General features: G+C 49.1%; 1 protein-coding gene across 1 annotated transcript; it reads right to left on the bottom strand.

The window, feature by feature from the left end:
• Window positions 1-655: 655 nt before the first annotated feature.
• On the bottom strand, window positions 656-16,531 carry LOC135258788 (rab-3A-interacting protein-like). Its single transcript, XM_064342372.1, has 11 exons — window positions 16,370-16,531; window positions 9,035-9,160; window positions 8,185-8,454; window positions 7,270-7,480; window positions 6,122-6,199; window positions 4,921-5,124; window positions 4,211-4,321; window positions 3,651-3,763; window positions 3,180-3,279; window positions 2,800-2,869; window positions 656-1,463 (listed from the first exon to the last, which is right to left on the bottom strand). Exons 3-11 carry the CDS (start codon window positions 8,448-8,450, stop codon window positions 1,381-1,383), a joined length of 1,236 nt encoding a protein of 411 aa, XP_064198442.1. The 5' UTR covers window positions 8,451-8,454; window positions 9,035-9,160; window positions 16,370-16,531; the 3' UTR covers window positions 656-1,380.
• Window positions 16,532-16,925: the final 394 nt, after the last annotated feature.

The raw sequence follows: 16,925 nt of genomic DNA, 5'->3' as shown, positions 1-16,925 counted from the left end.
GAGGGAGAGAGCCAAGTGTGTGCATGTGTATGTGTGTGTGTGTGTGTTTTTCAAAGTAATTTTTATAGAATTTTAATTTCATTTGTCCAATATGTTTGATTGACATGCTGTACCATGAGTATGGGTGGTTGCTTGTCACAGAAGTAGCAGGTGTCTCAGATTCTGTGATTTCTGCTATTTTCTGGCAGTTCTGGGATTTTTCCCTTTTTTGCCATTTTCCACGGTTCTACCCGTTTCAGTGCTCTCCGGCAGGTTTGTATAGGAACTGTCAACCTGAACATGGCCTACAGTCTGCTTTGTATAGGCCTAAGCATTTTGACCATATTGCCAAAAGCTAGGAGAAACAAAGTGTGACAAGGCCAATACAGATTCTGGAATCCCCTGGGATCAAAAGTCCTGTGTTGCGATCAGAAGTTTGACGGCCCCTGTCGACACAGTTCACGCAAGGACCTTCATATACGGGCACAGCTCACCCAGGTCCTGCTTCCCCAGCAGAGGGCGCTAAAGAGCAACGAGAACGAACAACCCCCGCTCGACTGCCCCTCCCGTGGGAACGCGGACGATTACGTCCTCGGCTCGCCCTTGTCATCAGCCAGCCAGGGATCCGGTGTTACAGCGGTCGACTCTCGCACACAGCAGTCCACACACACGCGGCCCAGAGGTATACAGTTTTATTTAGTATAGTCCAGAAAGGCACTAAAATAAAGAGTGGGAAGCTTCATAAGACTGAAGAGTGCAGAAATAAAAACAGATGTACAGAGATCAAACATACACACAGCACAGATCATACATACGACACACCACTTCACTGCCACATACGGCTAAGTACAGTTTGAGTTTAGGAACTAGAGCCAGAAACAGTTTATTGGTGTATGGTTTGAAATTACAGCATTCCACTATTTTTTTTCCCATTTCTCATTTTTCCCCAAATGCACCATTTCTTCGAAGTCCCCAAAAGGAATGCAAGCAGAAACATCATCAAACCTTTTCTCATCACAAGAACTCGTTCTCAGTTTTTTTCAAAACCGGCTGGTTCGTGCTTTCTCCTCTTCCTGATTAAAACATAGGCCGTGTCTAAGTGAGCGCACTTGCCTACTACTGAGCATACAAGTCAGATACAAGTTGTACACTCAATAGTAGGCAAGTGTGTTGATTTGGTCAAGGCCTTAGTGTAGGACACTGGAAATAGGCGGGGCCTGCAACTGAAAATATATCGAGTTTTAAGGTGGGCGTGGCCTGCAAAGTGAAATGAAAGGAGAGGAGGGCAGGGAGGCGGGGCCTGCCTGCCTGTGGGGGCCGTGGTGATTGGAGCACTCCCCTGTCCGTCTGGTCTCCCTGTCCAATGAGAGCAGATGGCATGCCTTCTTCCCGCCTACAGGATCACAGCTCCTCCTTGTAGTAGCCCAGCTTGGCGAATGACATCTCCTTCCGCAGCTGCATGACCTCCCAGAACATCTTCTCCGCTAGAGAAGGAAGAGGTCATCACAGGAGAGGTCATCACAGGAAGAGATCATCACAGGAAGAGATCATCACAGGAAGAAATCAATACAGGAAGAGATCATCATCACACTGTGTGTGTATATACATGCCTGGGCTTGTCTACGTGCATGTGTGTAATGTATGTGTGTATGTGTGTGCGTGTGTGTGTGTGTTTGTGCTGGTGTTTATGTGTGGAGTTACGCATACAAACTGGCTACTGGCCATACAATGTGAAAAACACCCATTAAAGCAACGAAGCACGTTCACTGCAGCTTATTAAATAATTCAGATCAATATTCACTTTCTGTGACCCTGCGGCACCTGTAAGAGCAGCGCTAAAAGGCGCGCGGCAGCCATGGGAAACCCATTCAGAACCGCTAAGACGACGCGCGCGAGCAGGGGTAGCCTCTGAGCGCCGTTACCCTGACCGCAGCGGCACACTTACGATAAAAAGCCCTCCCACCGCAATGCATAACCGCAGCGCCTTGAGTTACGAGCTTCCACACGGCAGGGAAATGGACTTGCGCCTGTCCTACAGAATTAACACGGGGCAATTAAAACCCCCCCTGGGATGATTATGGGAGGAAATAACCCCCCCCCCCCCAGGAAAGGGCCTGCTGGGATATACTGAGCATGTGTGAATCTGCACAATCAGAGCCACTGACTAGGCACTTTCACTGGAGTCAATTTTCAAAGACCCATTTATCATTTTTGAAAGCGGTTTAGTTTCGCTTAGATATGCAAGTTCATTTAAAAAAAATTTAAGGCAATGTAAAAACATGGATAAAATGAGGCACAGAACGTTGGTTTTATTTGCCAAATTGATAAGAGGCTTGCATTGTCAAGGATGGCACAATTATGTAAAAAAGCTTATTTCCACTGTGGTCCTTGATGGTAAGGAATGAAAAAAAGAAGTTTACAAAATAAAGATGAGCACAAGCCCTCTGTAACCGAGGTCAGAACATCATCGTTACACCCCTCTCACACACAAAAACCCGGGGGGTTGACACGGGACATTGGACACAATCCATGTTCAGCCCATTCACACCACACAGGACAGGTGCTAGCATTAGCTGTAAAAAAAAATCAATAGCAACAATTAGCAAAGTTTCCAATGGTAATGGTTGTGCTGTGAATTGTGGGTAGTATTGCTGAAAAAGTGTGCTGTTACCTAAAAAAAAATAATGTTAGCCAACTGGGATCTTCATTAAGGACATGACTTAAACCCAGAAATTTCCCATCTGATGCATAACAAGGCACTGTAACAGGGTAGTGCTTTGATTATAGCAGCACTCTTAATGTTTATCACAGAGAACTCACCATCCTGCTGCTTGACCAGCCCTTGGTGAATGTAGCGGATGTAGGTGAAGAAGTTGCAGACTGAAGTTATCTGTTAAACAGGGGGAGAAATTAACTCAGAACATTGATGGACAGCAAACATATACCTCATCAAATCGGCAGAGAGGACATACTCACCCGGTACCGGCAGAAGGGAGAGACTCACCCGGTACCGGCAGAAGGGAGATACTCACCCGGTACCGGCAGAAGGGAGAGACTCACCCGGTAACGGCAGAAGGGACAGACTCACCCGGTACCAGCAGGAGGGACAGACTCACCCGGTACCGACAGAAGGGACACACTCACCCGGTACCGGCAGAAGGGAGAGACTCACCCGGTACCGGCAGAAGGGACACACTCACCCGGTACCGGCAGAAGGGAGACACGTAGTAGTAGCTGCTGGAGTCGCCCAACTTGATTCTGTGCTTGCAGGTTTTAGACTGGCCACTGAGGGCACACTTTCTGTGGACAGACAGACAGACAGACAGTGTTGTGGATCTGAACTTTTGGACTTCTACTACTCCAGTCAGTTAATTACCCCTTGCTCAGCTGTAACCTACTCAGCCCATTTTATTTTCTGTGATAGATCCCTTATTACATTTATGCTACATTCCACTCTACCGCTACTTTACCCCCGGCCGGCCAGTGGAGGATGGGCTCCCCCTCTACAGCCGGGTTCCTCCAGAGATTTCTTCCCATCGGGGAGTTTTTTTTCTTTCCACTGGTTCTTCTTCAGGCCTGGCGTTTGCTATTCTGGCGCTCTGTGAAGTGCCTGTGACAGCGTTGCTAAGCGACTAAATGCATTTTGTTTTTGATGTGAAAAGCGAACTCACTTGGGTCCCCCGCACTCCATGGCGGACGCCCGGACCACGGGCAGCTGCTGGAACCCCACGGGCTCCACGCTCAGCGTGTTCCTCTCCACCGCGTCCAGGATGGCCGACCCCAGCTGCGGGACGGAGAGAGAGCGAGGGCACGAGGGCACGGGGTCACACGCGGAGGTACGGCACGCGGTCGCAGAGGGCCGACAAAAATCCCAGCCGCTTAAGGGGACACTTCACTAAAAACACAAGCCATTCTGTGGAGCTCACTCCGTTGTGTCTGCATAGCGTGGATACTATAATAATAGCACCATCAGCTGTCCCTGCCGACTGTTAACAGCATCGCCGTTCCTCCCGGCTGTCAGGCTCCCAATTCACTCCCATTCATTTCCGACACACACACATGCACACACACGCACACGCACACGCACACGCACACGCACACGCACACGCACACGCACACGCACACGCACACGCACACGCACACGCACACGCACACGCACACGCACACGCACACGCACACACACACACACACACACACACACACACACACACACACACACACACACACACACCTCGCTCTTGGAGAAGGTGAGGCAGGGGTATATATCCTCTCTGGTCAAAGACAGTCTCTCCAGTGAGCCCCCAGGCCTTAACTCACAAGCAGAGGGGTCCTGGCCCTCCACCTACAAGTGCATCTAATACAGTATGTGGTGCCCAGCTGGTGTCAACCACACCACAAGGCGTTGGGTTAAGTATGTATTGTGTGGTGGTGTGTGCCTGCGAGGGTTTTAGGTTGGGTGTTGGGGTGGTATTGGTATTGTGGGTGTTGGGGTGGTATTGGGTATATTAGGTTGGGTGTTGGGTGTGGTATTGGGTATATTAGATTGGGTGTTGGGTGTGGTATGGATATATAGGTAGCGGGTTGGGTGGGTATGGGAACTTAGAACTGGTGTTGGAGAATGGTGGGCGGGGTTGGTATCTGGGTATAATCTTAGGATAGAGGTGTGTGGGTGTTAGGTTAAATCATAAGAGCAGGTCATGGATTAGTGCATTGGTTATTGTATGTGTGTGTGGTGTGTCCTGGGGGTGTGGTTGTGGGATATTAGGTTGGGTGTTGGGGTGGATGGGCTATCGTTGGTTGGGTGTGGTTTGGGGTGTGGTGGGTGTGGTATTGGGTATATTAGGTTGGGTGTTGGGTGTGGTATTGGGTATATTAGGTTGGGTGTTGGGTGTGGTATTGGGTATATTAGGTTGGGTGTTGGGCATGGCGCGGGCGTGGCACCTCTTTGCAATCCCGGCCCACGGGCTGGATGACGCTGAGCTCCTGCAGGCCCCCCGCCGCGGCGCTGCTGGTGCTCTTGTTGCGGGCGTGGCTCTTCTTAAAGGGGGCCTTGGGGCCCAGGGGCGGGTCCCGGCAGGGCGAGGTGGGCGAGGTGCAGAGCACCAGCTTCTTCAGGGCGGCCACCTCCGCCTGGAGCACGTCAATCTGCAGACAATCCCCGAAAACAAACTCGCTGTTTACCGCTAGGCCTGAAGGTTCGACTCTCCAAATCTAGTGTTGACACTCAAGCCATCAAAAAAATTGGCAGGACTGTATAAGTGAAGCTAAAATACAAATCAAGGCAAAAGATACTAAAGCCTTAAGATACTGTGGTCCACCAGGAACTCGCTTAGAAGAGCCAAGCAAAGACAAGAGTCTGGAACAGGAATATGAACAGAATGAAGTCTAATTTCATAGTAGCTTCAGCTAGCATCCTGAATTTAAAGCAGTCTACCTCAGTCAAAACTAGCGTTCTAGTTCTCAAATATTAAAATAGGGAAAATAGAAGCAGCTTCTAAAGAAAGATAATAAGTGCCAACAACCCCTTTAGCTACAACTCTAGGAAGAGAGGGTGATACCAAGAAAATAATGATGAACGACTTTATAGATATCGTGTCTGACATGGAGCATGACAACATAAAAATGTGTGGAAGTTATTAACCTCAGTGTGAACCAAGAACAGAGCGCTGCACGCACAGACCTCTTCCATTCAGAAACCCGCGTTAGTGGCAGTTATTAGCCGGCGTGCTCTTATGGGCCTGCAGCACGTCCTGAAAGGTGCCTTTGATGAAGAGCTGAAGAGCTCTCAGGCTAATCTCGCTGACAGACCGCCAGGCCTAACTCCCTGCATACAAACTGCTGGTTGATGAGAAGCTGAGGGTCACCTATTCCATTAGTGAAAGTGCTGATCGTACAAACAACAGGACTACAACTGTTAGAGGGGTGTGACCTATTGCATTAGCATGAGTGTTGATGGTAGAAACAGCAATACCAGAATGATTAGGGAACCTTGTTCATTAGCACTGGCACTGTACTATTAAAACATAATACAATATATATCCACCATAGAAACAGTGACTACTAGAATGGTGTAAAAAAGCAATGGCTGAATGAATGCCAGACAGGAAGTTGTGTGCGCTCCCCAGTCCCAGCACCTCCTCACCTTCCCCAGGGCCTCCTTCAGCTGCTTCTCAGCGGTGGCCTGCTTCAGACTGGCCTCCCGCACCATCCTGTGGGCCTCCTGCAGAGAGGCAAGAGCATTCAGACCCTACCCACAAGGCACCATGCAGCATCACACCGACAGAACCGTGGCCTGCTTCAGGCTGGCCTCCCGTACCATCTGGCCTCCTGCAAGAGCAGAGAGCTCGACACCACATGCACAACGCACCGAACGTGGCCTGCTCAGCTGGCCTCGTCACCTGTCGCCATTTTGTGGTCTTTGTTGTCTTTGTAGCAGAGGGCAGCCGGAAACAAGGCCAGTCCAATATTATTTAGAGACGCGGCGCAAGCTGGCTCAGCTGACACATTAAGAACAGAACTGCGGTGACTGTGCAAGACCCTGCTGTGCTAGACTACGACAGACAGATGATCCTGCGTGAGCAACGTTCTCCTCATCATCAGTTCAGCTGTTTCAAGCGTTGATGTGGAAGCACTCCCCTTCATTTTCAGCAGACATCCAGGACACGGGTCGTCAGGGAAATGGCACGGCTGCATTTTTACAATCACTGTCCACCCGACAGCCAATAGCGTGCTGCATTTTTACAGTCACTGTCCACCCAACAGCCAATCACGTGCAGTAGTGCCCCTCCATTAATCAGGTCCATTATGTTTAACGGCCTTCTCCTCCCTGGCTGATTTCACGGGCTCTCAGGGAGAACGCGGACTCGCTTCAGTCCAGAGACGCGGTATCGGAGTGCATCCCAGGTCCCGGTGGAGTGCCTGTCAGCCATTACCCCCCCAACCCTTCCCTTCCCCCCTCTCCCCTCCCCCCTCCCCCCCACCCCTTGACTCCTGCTGATATTTTTCATCAGGCGATACGCGAGGACAGCAGAAAGGATGATGCACCGGCCAGGCCTGTCCTCGCAGGACCCAGACACCAGCAGGCAGACCGTTAACAGCACTTACGGGGGCGACATAACATGCGGTTACGTCCCGCAAAGCTTTGCCCAGGTCGCCTTTCTCATAACCTCTCCCTAACAGACACTGCAGGTGATCCACCGAGTGCAAAAACACTGGAATAAAGCCACAGGTGCAGAAATAAGCAGCGAACAAAAAAATGAAATCGGACGTTGTCAGCATTGCAGCACTCACCCTCTGAGCTTTGGCCAGCTCCTCCTTCAGCCGCTCGTACCCCTTCTCCCTCAGCTCCGTCACCGAGGGACTCCTCAGGTGCGACAGGGCGTCGCTGCCCAGGCCCACTGGCTCCTCCCCCTCTACGCCGCACAGGGCTCCGCCTTTACAGGGCTCCGCCCCCAGCCGGGCGGAGCCACAGGTGGAGAGATGGACCTCCAACCCCGGCACGCTGTAGAGTCACAAGAAAACACACAGCAGCCATGACACCACAATTAGGACTATTATTAACATACCACTGCATGATGTGATATTGATATGATATTCATATGAAATAATCATATGATACTGTGCATAATTAGTAAATAGAAATAAAAATTAATTTTAGGATTGATAACTGCTTGCGTGCTTGCTTTTATTAAAACCATGCGACAGACAGCCTTGCCACCACCATTAGAGCTATTATCTCTACACTGCTGAGGGACTGTAATGGTATGATTCTGTAAATAGAAATACAAATGAATTTAAGTATTGATGTCTGCCGCTTGGTCACTTTTTTGGTTTTTTAAACCCTCTGTTTTGTCGCCATGTTGACCATGTCAGCATCCAGCATGTTCTGCAAATTTCAGAAGCCTCAAGCGCTCGTTAGTGCACAATGAATTCTTAATGAACGCAATTTCCATTATGCTTTCAGAGGAAGATTCCAGCAATGCAAACAACACACTGGAGACAAATAACCATGAAACAATAACTCCACCAGCACCGCCTACATTTCTGTCAGAGGAAAAAGAAAAACATCCACGTGACCACGTGGCACATAACATAACATAACATAACATAACATTTATACATGACATAATGACGAGAACAGGCCATTCAGCCCAACAATGCTCGCCATTTGAGAACCCGGCCCTCCACCTTTCCTTGGGAACCCACCTCCCATTGTGGGGCTCCTCCGCGCCCAGGTGCTTGGGGGTGGAGTAGACGGGCTGGGTGGGCAGCTGGTCGGCGCGCAGGGCGTTGGGCCGGCAGTGGGCGGAGTTGAGGGAGGGCGCGCGATACAGGGCGCTGGGGGTGGCGCTGCGTTTGGGCGTGTGCGCCTCCACCAGGCCGTGAAGGTCGGGGGTCGTGGGAGAAGCCAAGTTCACTTCGTGGAAGCCTTCGAGGGGTTCGCTGGCCATAGCCTTGGGGTCATCATTCATGTCTCTGGAGGGAAGGAGGGGTCGGTGAGCGAGGAGTGGACACAAGTTTCATTTTAGATACTACGCACCTCAAACACCAGGCCATCCTGGTGTAATAAGGTCAATGAGACACTATGAGATAATGCTACATTGTTGGCTAGGTCACCAATCAGGGACTCATTTTTATATTCCAAGCAAAGCATCAAATGGCACAGTAATGCAACATCAATAATAACTGTAGTGTTCATACGTTAGCTGGGGACCACGCATGCAGCCCTGTAGGGAGCTGGATTATTTAACCGAGATGTGGTTAGTACAGTGAGCACCACTACCAAGTAAGAGACAGGTTATGTGGGGCTGCCTAATCCTGTTCCTGGAGAGCTACTGTCCAATAGATTTCTCACTCCAACCCGAAGAAAGCACACCTCATTCAACAGCTAGAAATCTCGGTTGCTAATTACTAGAGCTAAAATTAGGGCTGAAATAAAAACACAGAGGATGGCAGATCTCCAGAAACAGGGTTGGGCAGCATTGCACATTCATTAACATGAATTCAATCATTAGCATTAACACGCAGTTCAGAAGTGAATCTGACAGAGGCCTACCATAACGATGGAAGAGCCGGTCCAGCGAGGCGACGAGAACGCAACCCGAAAGCGCGATCCTGGAGGGGTCCTGAGGCACCAGCCTCCTAGACTCAGCGAACGATTTAGGTGGCTTTTACATTTCTCCTGACAGAAAACAAAATTGAGAATAAATATCGGGTAAAAAAATACAGAATTCACATCTACAAGGTACACCACAAAAAAAAGACAGGCAACTGTGTCATCCCCCCCCCCCCCCCCCAAAAGGAAAAGATAATAGCCATTTGCAGGACGCGTCTCTGTTAGGCAGTATAAACCTACAGGGCACTGAGCACAGCTGGTGTTAATCAGCCAGGGGTCCCTGTGTCAAGCATTCAACACTGCTGCATTTACCCACTGCTGCAGCAAACAATCTGATATCATAAAACAGTAGAACAGCATCATGTTAAACATGAGATCCGACAGAGAGGTAGACCAACCGTAGCCCTGCGGTTCAAAGCGGATCTACGAAGCAATATAGCTTCACGGCGGTCAAAGCACTGAGCTATACGGAAGGTTGTTGATCGAACACAAGGACTCACTCTCTTGTCATGGTTACGGGACCCTCCGAGACGTAAGCCATGCTTTTGTAGGCTCCACACCCACCCACCACAAAACCAACGCCCATATTGGTGGGGGGCTGGGGGGGGGACGACACAAGACTCCTCCCCTTCGAGTCGGATGCCATGGCAACAGGCAGAGCAGTGTCAATACATCAAGCCCGCCCCTTCGGTTGCACAGCTGCAGTCGTTACCACATGACCACGGGCAAAATGGTCGGTAACAGTCATATCGGCTCTCGGCTGAAGAAGCTCCCTCCCTCCTGACGCCGCATGATTCTCAAACGCATCGTCGCAGGGACATGGTTTATGACGGAGAGGGTGGGGGTGGCATGTGGCGATTCGCCACTCCGGCGCTGAAAACGGCAGCTTTTGTTCGTAAAAAGGTTACGCACATAAATTTGCGAACAGAGCGGCACAACGTGCGTCTGCTGTGAGTGCACAGAGAGCTGAGGGCGACTGTCCATCAGCATGCCGTCAAATCTCGCCGACTCATCATCAAGGCAACAGCAGGAAAATTAAACAAATTAGTTGGTCCTGTGGCACCTGAAAGATGATTGGTCACGGAAGGGTGTGGCTGGGTGCAGAGCTAAGATCGCCGCTGACCCCATCCAACCTGACCCAAAACATCAGCCGCATTGCACACAGGTGAGCTAACCTGGGCCTGCCTGACACCCCCTTAAAAACAGCACCAGAGAAAGAGAGAAACAGCAAGAAGAGACCGCACTGGCTCCGTTTACTCTAATGCACGCTCATCGGGAGGTTCTGGGAGAGGGACATCAAGAATCCAGCCTCTCTGCATTCAAATTTTATTCTTCTCCCCGAAGGCTGTTCTTTCCCGAAAACAGATTTTTATATTCGTTTTTCTTTTTTGTTCTGCACGCAGCTCAGTCTGACACCCATAACATTTCTGTCTTATTTCCATCTTATGTTCCTGCGGTACAGTAATAGGCCCACTTCCTTATTACATAAAGGCAGCTGCACAGAGAACAGGCTAAATGGCAGCCTTCAGAGAACTGTGAAACGTACTTGCCTGCAAGCCACCGTATCACCTCACGGATGCAGTCCCTTCTATGCTGTCAAACTTCTGTGAAAATCAGCTCCATGTGTACAACGAGGGTAAGAAACAATAACAAAAATATCTTTAGCCCCCAGACCTGTCAAAACTCGCTAGCGTCTTCCAGACAGCTGTTCCAACTTAAACCACACGAGCGGGTGAGGAACTCCTAACGCGACTGGAACCATGAAGACAAGACGGCTTCCACGACTGCTTCTGAGCATCTGAGACAAGCCTTAGCAAGGCACCGCCTCCCATCTCCACACAGAAAGAAAAGAGAGATATAAAAAAAAAGGAGGGGGTAACAGAACCTGACATCAAACTGCCCCGGGGCACATACTGATTAGTGTGCACACCCACCCACCAGAGCTCACGGGCAATAAACAGTCTGAGGCCCCGCCCTCTCTGCAGCCCCTTTAACCCTTTAAGGTGTGAGGTCACAAATAAATGATTAGAATGTTCCTAACTGAACATTCTAATGCTGATGTCACAATCACTGCCGGCGACTGAAAGCAACGGGAGTTCTAGAACTGAATGCTGAAAAAGAGAAGAAGAAAAAAAAACATTACGAGACACTGTACTCTTTAAAAGGGTTTTAAACACGCCACACAGACGAGCGCTAAGCGAGTGTGCGTTCAGGAGCGCCGCAGCAGTGGCTGTTTTCAGTCTGCGGAGAGGGAAACGGCTCCTCCCAGGCATACTGCGAGGGCAGGGACGGCAGATTTCTCCTCCCTCGCATGGAACACTGCCAAGCTGGTGCCACCTGTCCTGTGAAAAGACAGCGTGCCAGAGACTCCAGGTGGGGGGTGGGGGGTGGGGAGGGGGAGAGTGAATTGGACCGAGGAATTAACTGCCAGAGGAACATTCTCCTTTTTGGGCAGGCTACATAATAGTCCAGCATACATCGGGTGTAGCCTAACATAAATGTGCCCTATCCACAGAATCAAGCACAGCTTTCAATAAACAAATAAAATAATTAAAGAAGGTATGTTCCAGTGATCAACAGAAGTGCCTACTAAACATTTACACGGAACAAATGGTGATTTCATACGGTTATTGTTGCAATAACCCAAGGCAAAGGACATAAAAAAATAAACGTAAAATAACGTAAAATGACTGTGGAGCTTTACTGCATCACTGTTGCAATAAAGTCATACCTTATTACTGTGTTTACATGAGGCTTGTAATTTTCACCTGAGCCTGATCAAACCTGACCAGAACTTAAGAGTTCATTTCACATGGGGTTCAGTTTGGGTTGGGCCCTCCATAGCCGGCCCTTTAAACGTTTAGCATGAAACCGCGTGAGCGGGATGGCGAGCTAGCCTAAGCTAAGCTAAGCTATGCGTGTGTCATAACGGAGCCGGTCTGGACAAAAAACGTTTACACGCCGTTTGATTGCACTACAGACGATAGCGCCCGGGTTCGTAGAATGCAAAGACCGTGATACCTGTTTTTAAGTAGCCTACGGTAGCCGTTAAACAGGAGCACCGACGTTGCAACGGCACACTGCACAAGCCTGCTGTGGTGCGCCATGCTAACGGTCTTATTGAAGTCGGGTTCAGGCCGGGTCGGGCTTTCAGAACGCTGCACCACGCGGGCTCCGGCTGAAAAGAATGCGACCTCACGCAGCGTCGGGTCGGGATGAGATTTTTGGGTCCGTTTCAAGCCCTAGTCAGAGGGTACAGAGGTTACAGATTCTAAGGAGTGAAATCCTCATTGTCAGCTGTCATTGTTTCAGCGGGAAACGCTGAAAGAAACTGTGCAAAGAAGATCGATCCGGTTTACCAGCGTGGAATGACTTCAACGTCTCAAGACCACAAAGATTATACGCATAGCTCTCTATTTTTCAGTGTCATTTTTATAGGAACGAAAACCTGATTACATAGCGCCACAGCTGTTGGGTCGATGCTAATAAATAAGGAAGTCCTTCAGTTCCAGCGCGCCCAGTTCCCGGGAGAGCGTGTTTTGACAAACTACTCCTGTAGCCCCCGCTCGGCACCTTAAGATAAAATGACCCAAATAAAAAAGGACACCTCAGCAAATTCAAAGCAGCATCTAATCTTGCATCAACGAAACGGAAGAATGCAGCATTTTTGTACCTTCCTATGTATATATCCCAAGCTCAAAGAGCCAGATGCTCAGGCTAACTGCTATGACACCAAGGGCCTGACTCACTAAGGCCTTTAGCATGAGTAAAACCTAAAACTAATAACACAACCAATGATTGGTGCAAAACAAACTTAGTAAACCAGGCCCCAGCTGTGTAGACACTGACAGGATGTTTACTATGATTGAATCCCAGCTTCAGACTAACCAGCAAACACATTTTGTCATATCACACAATATCGGTTATTGACGTACTATCTCTCTCTGCACTGAAACACAGATGAGAGATTATCTACCAAGTTCAGCTCATCTGTGGCGTTCGCTATGTGGCGAGCGCTTGACAAAGAGGCCAGGAGAACGGAAGGAGGCCATTTCCTGAGCCATGGGGAAAGTGGTCGTCCCGAGCCAAGGAGACCTCCAGAAAGATTTATGTCTTATTGAAAAATGGCTGAAACCCTCCTTTGGATGAAATCCTTTCTAAACCCATCGGTCGCTTGTCAATTCCCGTGTGAGGTAACTGCCCTCCACCTCCTCCTCCTCCACCCTTAGTGCCAGTATGATTTCCCCCCTCCCCCTCCCCCCCCTCCTATCACAGGCCCAGTTGTAAATAACAGCGGAACCCCCGCGGGCCGGCTCTGCTTCGCCGCGATCGCTCGACGCGCAGCGGTCACATTTACGCATGGGCGGCGTTACCGCTACGGCCCTGACCTGGCCTTGGTCCCTCAGCAGAGCTCCCCTGCCTTGTTTCTGTTCCCTGCACTGGCACACACACACACGTAGAAGTGCTCGCTTGAAACAGAGTTACTTTTTTCTCTTTTCCAGGAAAACCACACTTCTCTCGGCGATTTCAGTTCGGACAAGGACAGGCACTACGGTCACCACCCACGGCTCTCAACCTGAGCTGCACTTAACAAGTAACTGACAACAGGGGTTGAATCAGCGCTCCTAAAAACCTCTGGCCAACGTCTCTGGCTCAGATCCACTTAGCGTCCCATTGCCAGTCCACGGGCGTTACCTTGCAAACCGAAGCAAAAAAAAAAAAGATTTCATAACTCGATTGAGGGGAAAATAAAGTCAGGGAGCAAGACGATAGGGAATAATCCTGTTACGCTGCGTTATCTGTGCGATTCTTCCCAAATAAACAACAGGCAGGCAGGCAGAGGCTCTGCCAAAAAGAGTAAGGTATGACTGCAGTCAGGGGCTAGCCGTGCAGCAACCAATCACAGCAATGCTTAACGGAACCAAAGCAGAGATTGGCTGACAATAACCCGCCTCACTGAGGAAGATTTAACGATGGAACTATTTCCTAATTGCTTAGTTTTCCACTAAAGCCCGATTTGTATGTGCAGACGGACAACTGACCACACAGCTGGTGCTTAAACCACAGCCAGTAGCAACGTAGGGGAAACAATCTACCCCGTAATGGCTCCTAGCAGTTAAAAAGTTTTGCAAACAGTGTTTGCGAAACAGTGTTTAGCACTGTTGTTGCCTCGCAACCAGGAGGTTCTGGGTTTGAGTCCCCGGCTGGCCCGGATCCTCTCCGTGTGGAGTTTGCGTGTTCTCCCCGTGTTTGTGGGGGGGGTTTCCCCCGGGCACTCCGGGTCTTCGCCCAACGTCAGGTTAGGTTAGGCGCACTCCCGCCATTGCCCTTGACCCAAGGCGCTGGCCTCAGGACTGGAGTTGGACCCCGGGCGCTGCACTGTGGCCGCCCACAGCTCCTAAGCAGCTGGGATGGGTCAAAGGCAATGGACAAGTTACCCCAGAGGGTTTGGTAAGTCATACTGTCATACCAAATACTACATCAGAGAATTCCCCGGCTGCACTTACTTAAATGAAATTATTCTCTTCTGATTTGGCACCTAGTGGTCATAATATGACTATCTGCTCGTTTTCACTCCCCTGTGGTCCAGAGGTGGAATTTTCAGTTCAACACGGAAGAGACACAGAATGCACTGTCCCTATGCCGTCACGTTGGAGCCTGCCATCTTAGTTACTATGGAAACAGTACCTTTGGACAGAGTCCCAAATCGTCCATGCCACAAGAGTACCATTTGAAGATTTCAGGGCTTGAAAGACACATGATGAATAAGGTGATGGACTTAACTTTATCTGAGAACAGGTGACACCCCTCCCCCCCTCAATACTGAATCTTACTCTACAATGCAACTGCCAGTTGTTTTGGATCGCTTCCAACCTTCCCAAAATTCAGCAGCCAATATCAGATACGGGGAGTCCTTTTAAACCTGCAGGGACTCCCTGCAAAGTTCAGGATTGACTTCAGTGGCCCTGCTGGTGACCCACAGTGCTTCAAGCAGGCTACACCCTCAGTATATGACAAACCTGGGGCTAAAATACACTCCCAACTCCCAGCTATGGTCAGCCCATTCCCAACATCCTCTGTAGCCTGAGAGGCAAGACCTCAGTCCCGGGGAGACGGGGGTTTCTCTAGTGCTCCACCGTGTCGTTTCTGGAATCCTCTTCCAAGAGGCATTAGATGAAAAAAAACCCTGACTCGCCAGTTTGGTCCTCCGGACAACCAACTATAACAGAGAAAAGGTCAGGCTAGTTCATGATTCAGCAACCCTGTTTTCACCTTAAAAAATTTACCAAACAATTCAGACTAAGGAAGCCGGGTGAGAAGAGATAACTATGTAATCATCTGTGTATCTGATGTGTGTTAAATCTACACTGCTGTGTGCATAGAACCACAGATAACAGCAAAGTACCCTCATTCACATCACCATCCGGGAACACACCCTATTCACGATAACCCTAATAAATAACGAGGCATTCTGCAGCTACTTGGACATGTGCTTTGTAGAATGAAACTAGTCAAGATGTATGGCTACACAACAACAACAAAAAGGTCATAAAAATAATTATTAGTCATTATATTCAACCAAAGAGGTGCTCGAGTATTCGAAAGTAAATGACTGATTACAAATAACGGATCTGTAATCAGTCGAATAAAGGATTCAGAGAAAAGCAGGGTAGATGTTTAGTCACTGATTGTCTTGTCGCAAACAGTACGCCAGCCCGGTATGGATTATTTGTACAATAAAGCCAACACTGGATGCTTCTCAAAAACTATGCAGTGTACGGTTCTGCTAATTCCATAGGGCTGCGTGCGTTTCCCCCGCAGGGCGGGACGCTGGCAATCTACTCGTCCACAACCCGGGTGCAATTCCAAAAGACGGCCTCCATGCGAACCTCGCGATTCAAGCTGAATTTCAATCAACAAAACTTGCACAATTCCTGCATGAGCAGATGCCCAGTCCCTGACACGACAATAACGGTTCATATAAGCAGTTTCCTTCCTTAAAAAAAAAGCAGTTCATAAACGTGCGTAAACGGAGGAGCTAAAATGTTGTTTCTGAAATGTCACGCTTTCCGAACATAACAAAGGTATTATTACCAGTTCCGAGATGTAACTGGATTGGAGCAAACAATGCAATCAATTGTTTGCAAACCTCGTGTAACGCATGCGTAGTCAGCCAATTCAATTAGATTAATACCTTTGCAGGAAATATATATATATGCCACATCTCGTTAGGCTACGGTAGCTGTATCACATCATTATCAAAATTTTACTCACCAACAATCACGGCCAATGTTCTGAATGAAATCATACCCCTAGAAGACTAAGCAATTCATAAACCCGGACGCCCCGAAGGATACCCAGCCTTGTCAGAGGATAATTTGCCTTATAAGCGTATGGTTAGGACTGCTAGGTGGCAGGATGAAAGGACCGTCGGTATCTTACGCTCGTTTTTTTCTCAGCGGCTGCGGAGTCGAACCGGCCTACAAACCGCACATGCGCAAAACACTTCAGTAAGTCACGCGTACTCATTGTAAAATGCATGTCAGCACAGCGTTTCCTTTGAGTTATCATTGTGCACGACCTGAGAATAAACCTGCATTCGCTTCTTATTGAGGCACCATGCTGCACAACTTTCTCGTCTTAAAGAACGCTTGTATGTTATACGTGGTATGTGAAGGTTAGGATCAGCACTGCGCAGGTTACTCCTTAGTTTGATTTGCTCTCCTTAGATGCTGAATATAGACTGCAAGTGGTATATTTTATTTGATTTACATTGACACCAAAATCACCGGCAACGGAATGTCTATAGATTGTAATATTATTTATATCA

The sequence above is a fragment of the Anguilla rostrata genome, chromosome 7 (genome assembly GCF_018555375.3).
Source record: "Anguilla rostrata isolate EN2019 chromosome 7, ASM1855537v3, whole genome shotgun sequence".
Classification (NCBI taxonomy): domain Eukaryota; kingdom Metazoa; phylum Chordata; class Actinopteri; order Anguilliformes; family Anguillidae; genus Anguilla; species Anguilla rostrata.
This window is presented reverse-complemented; position numbering and strand designations above follow the sequence as displayed.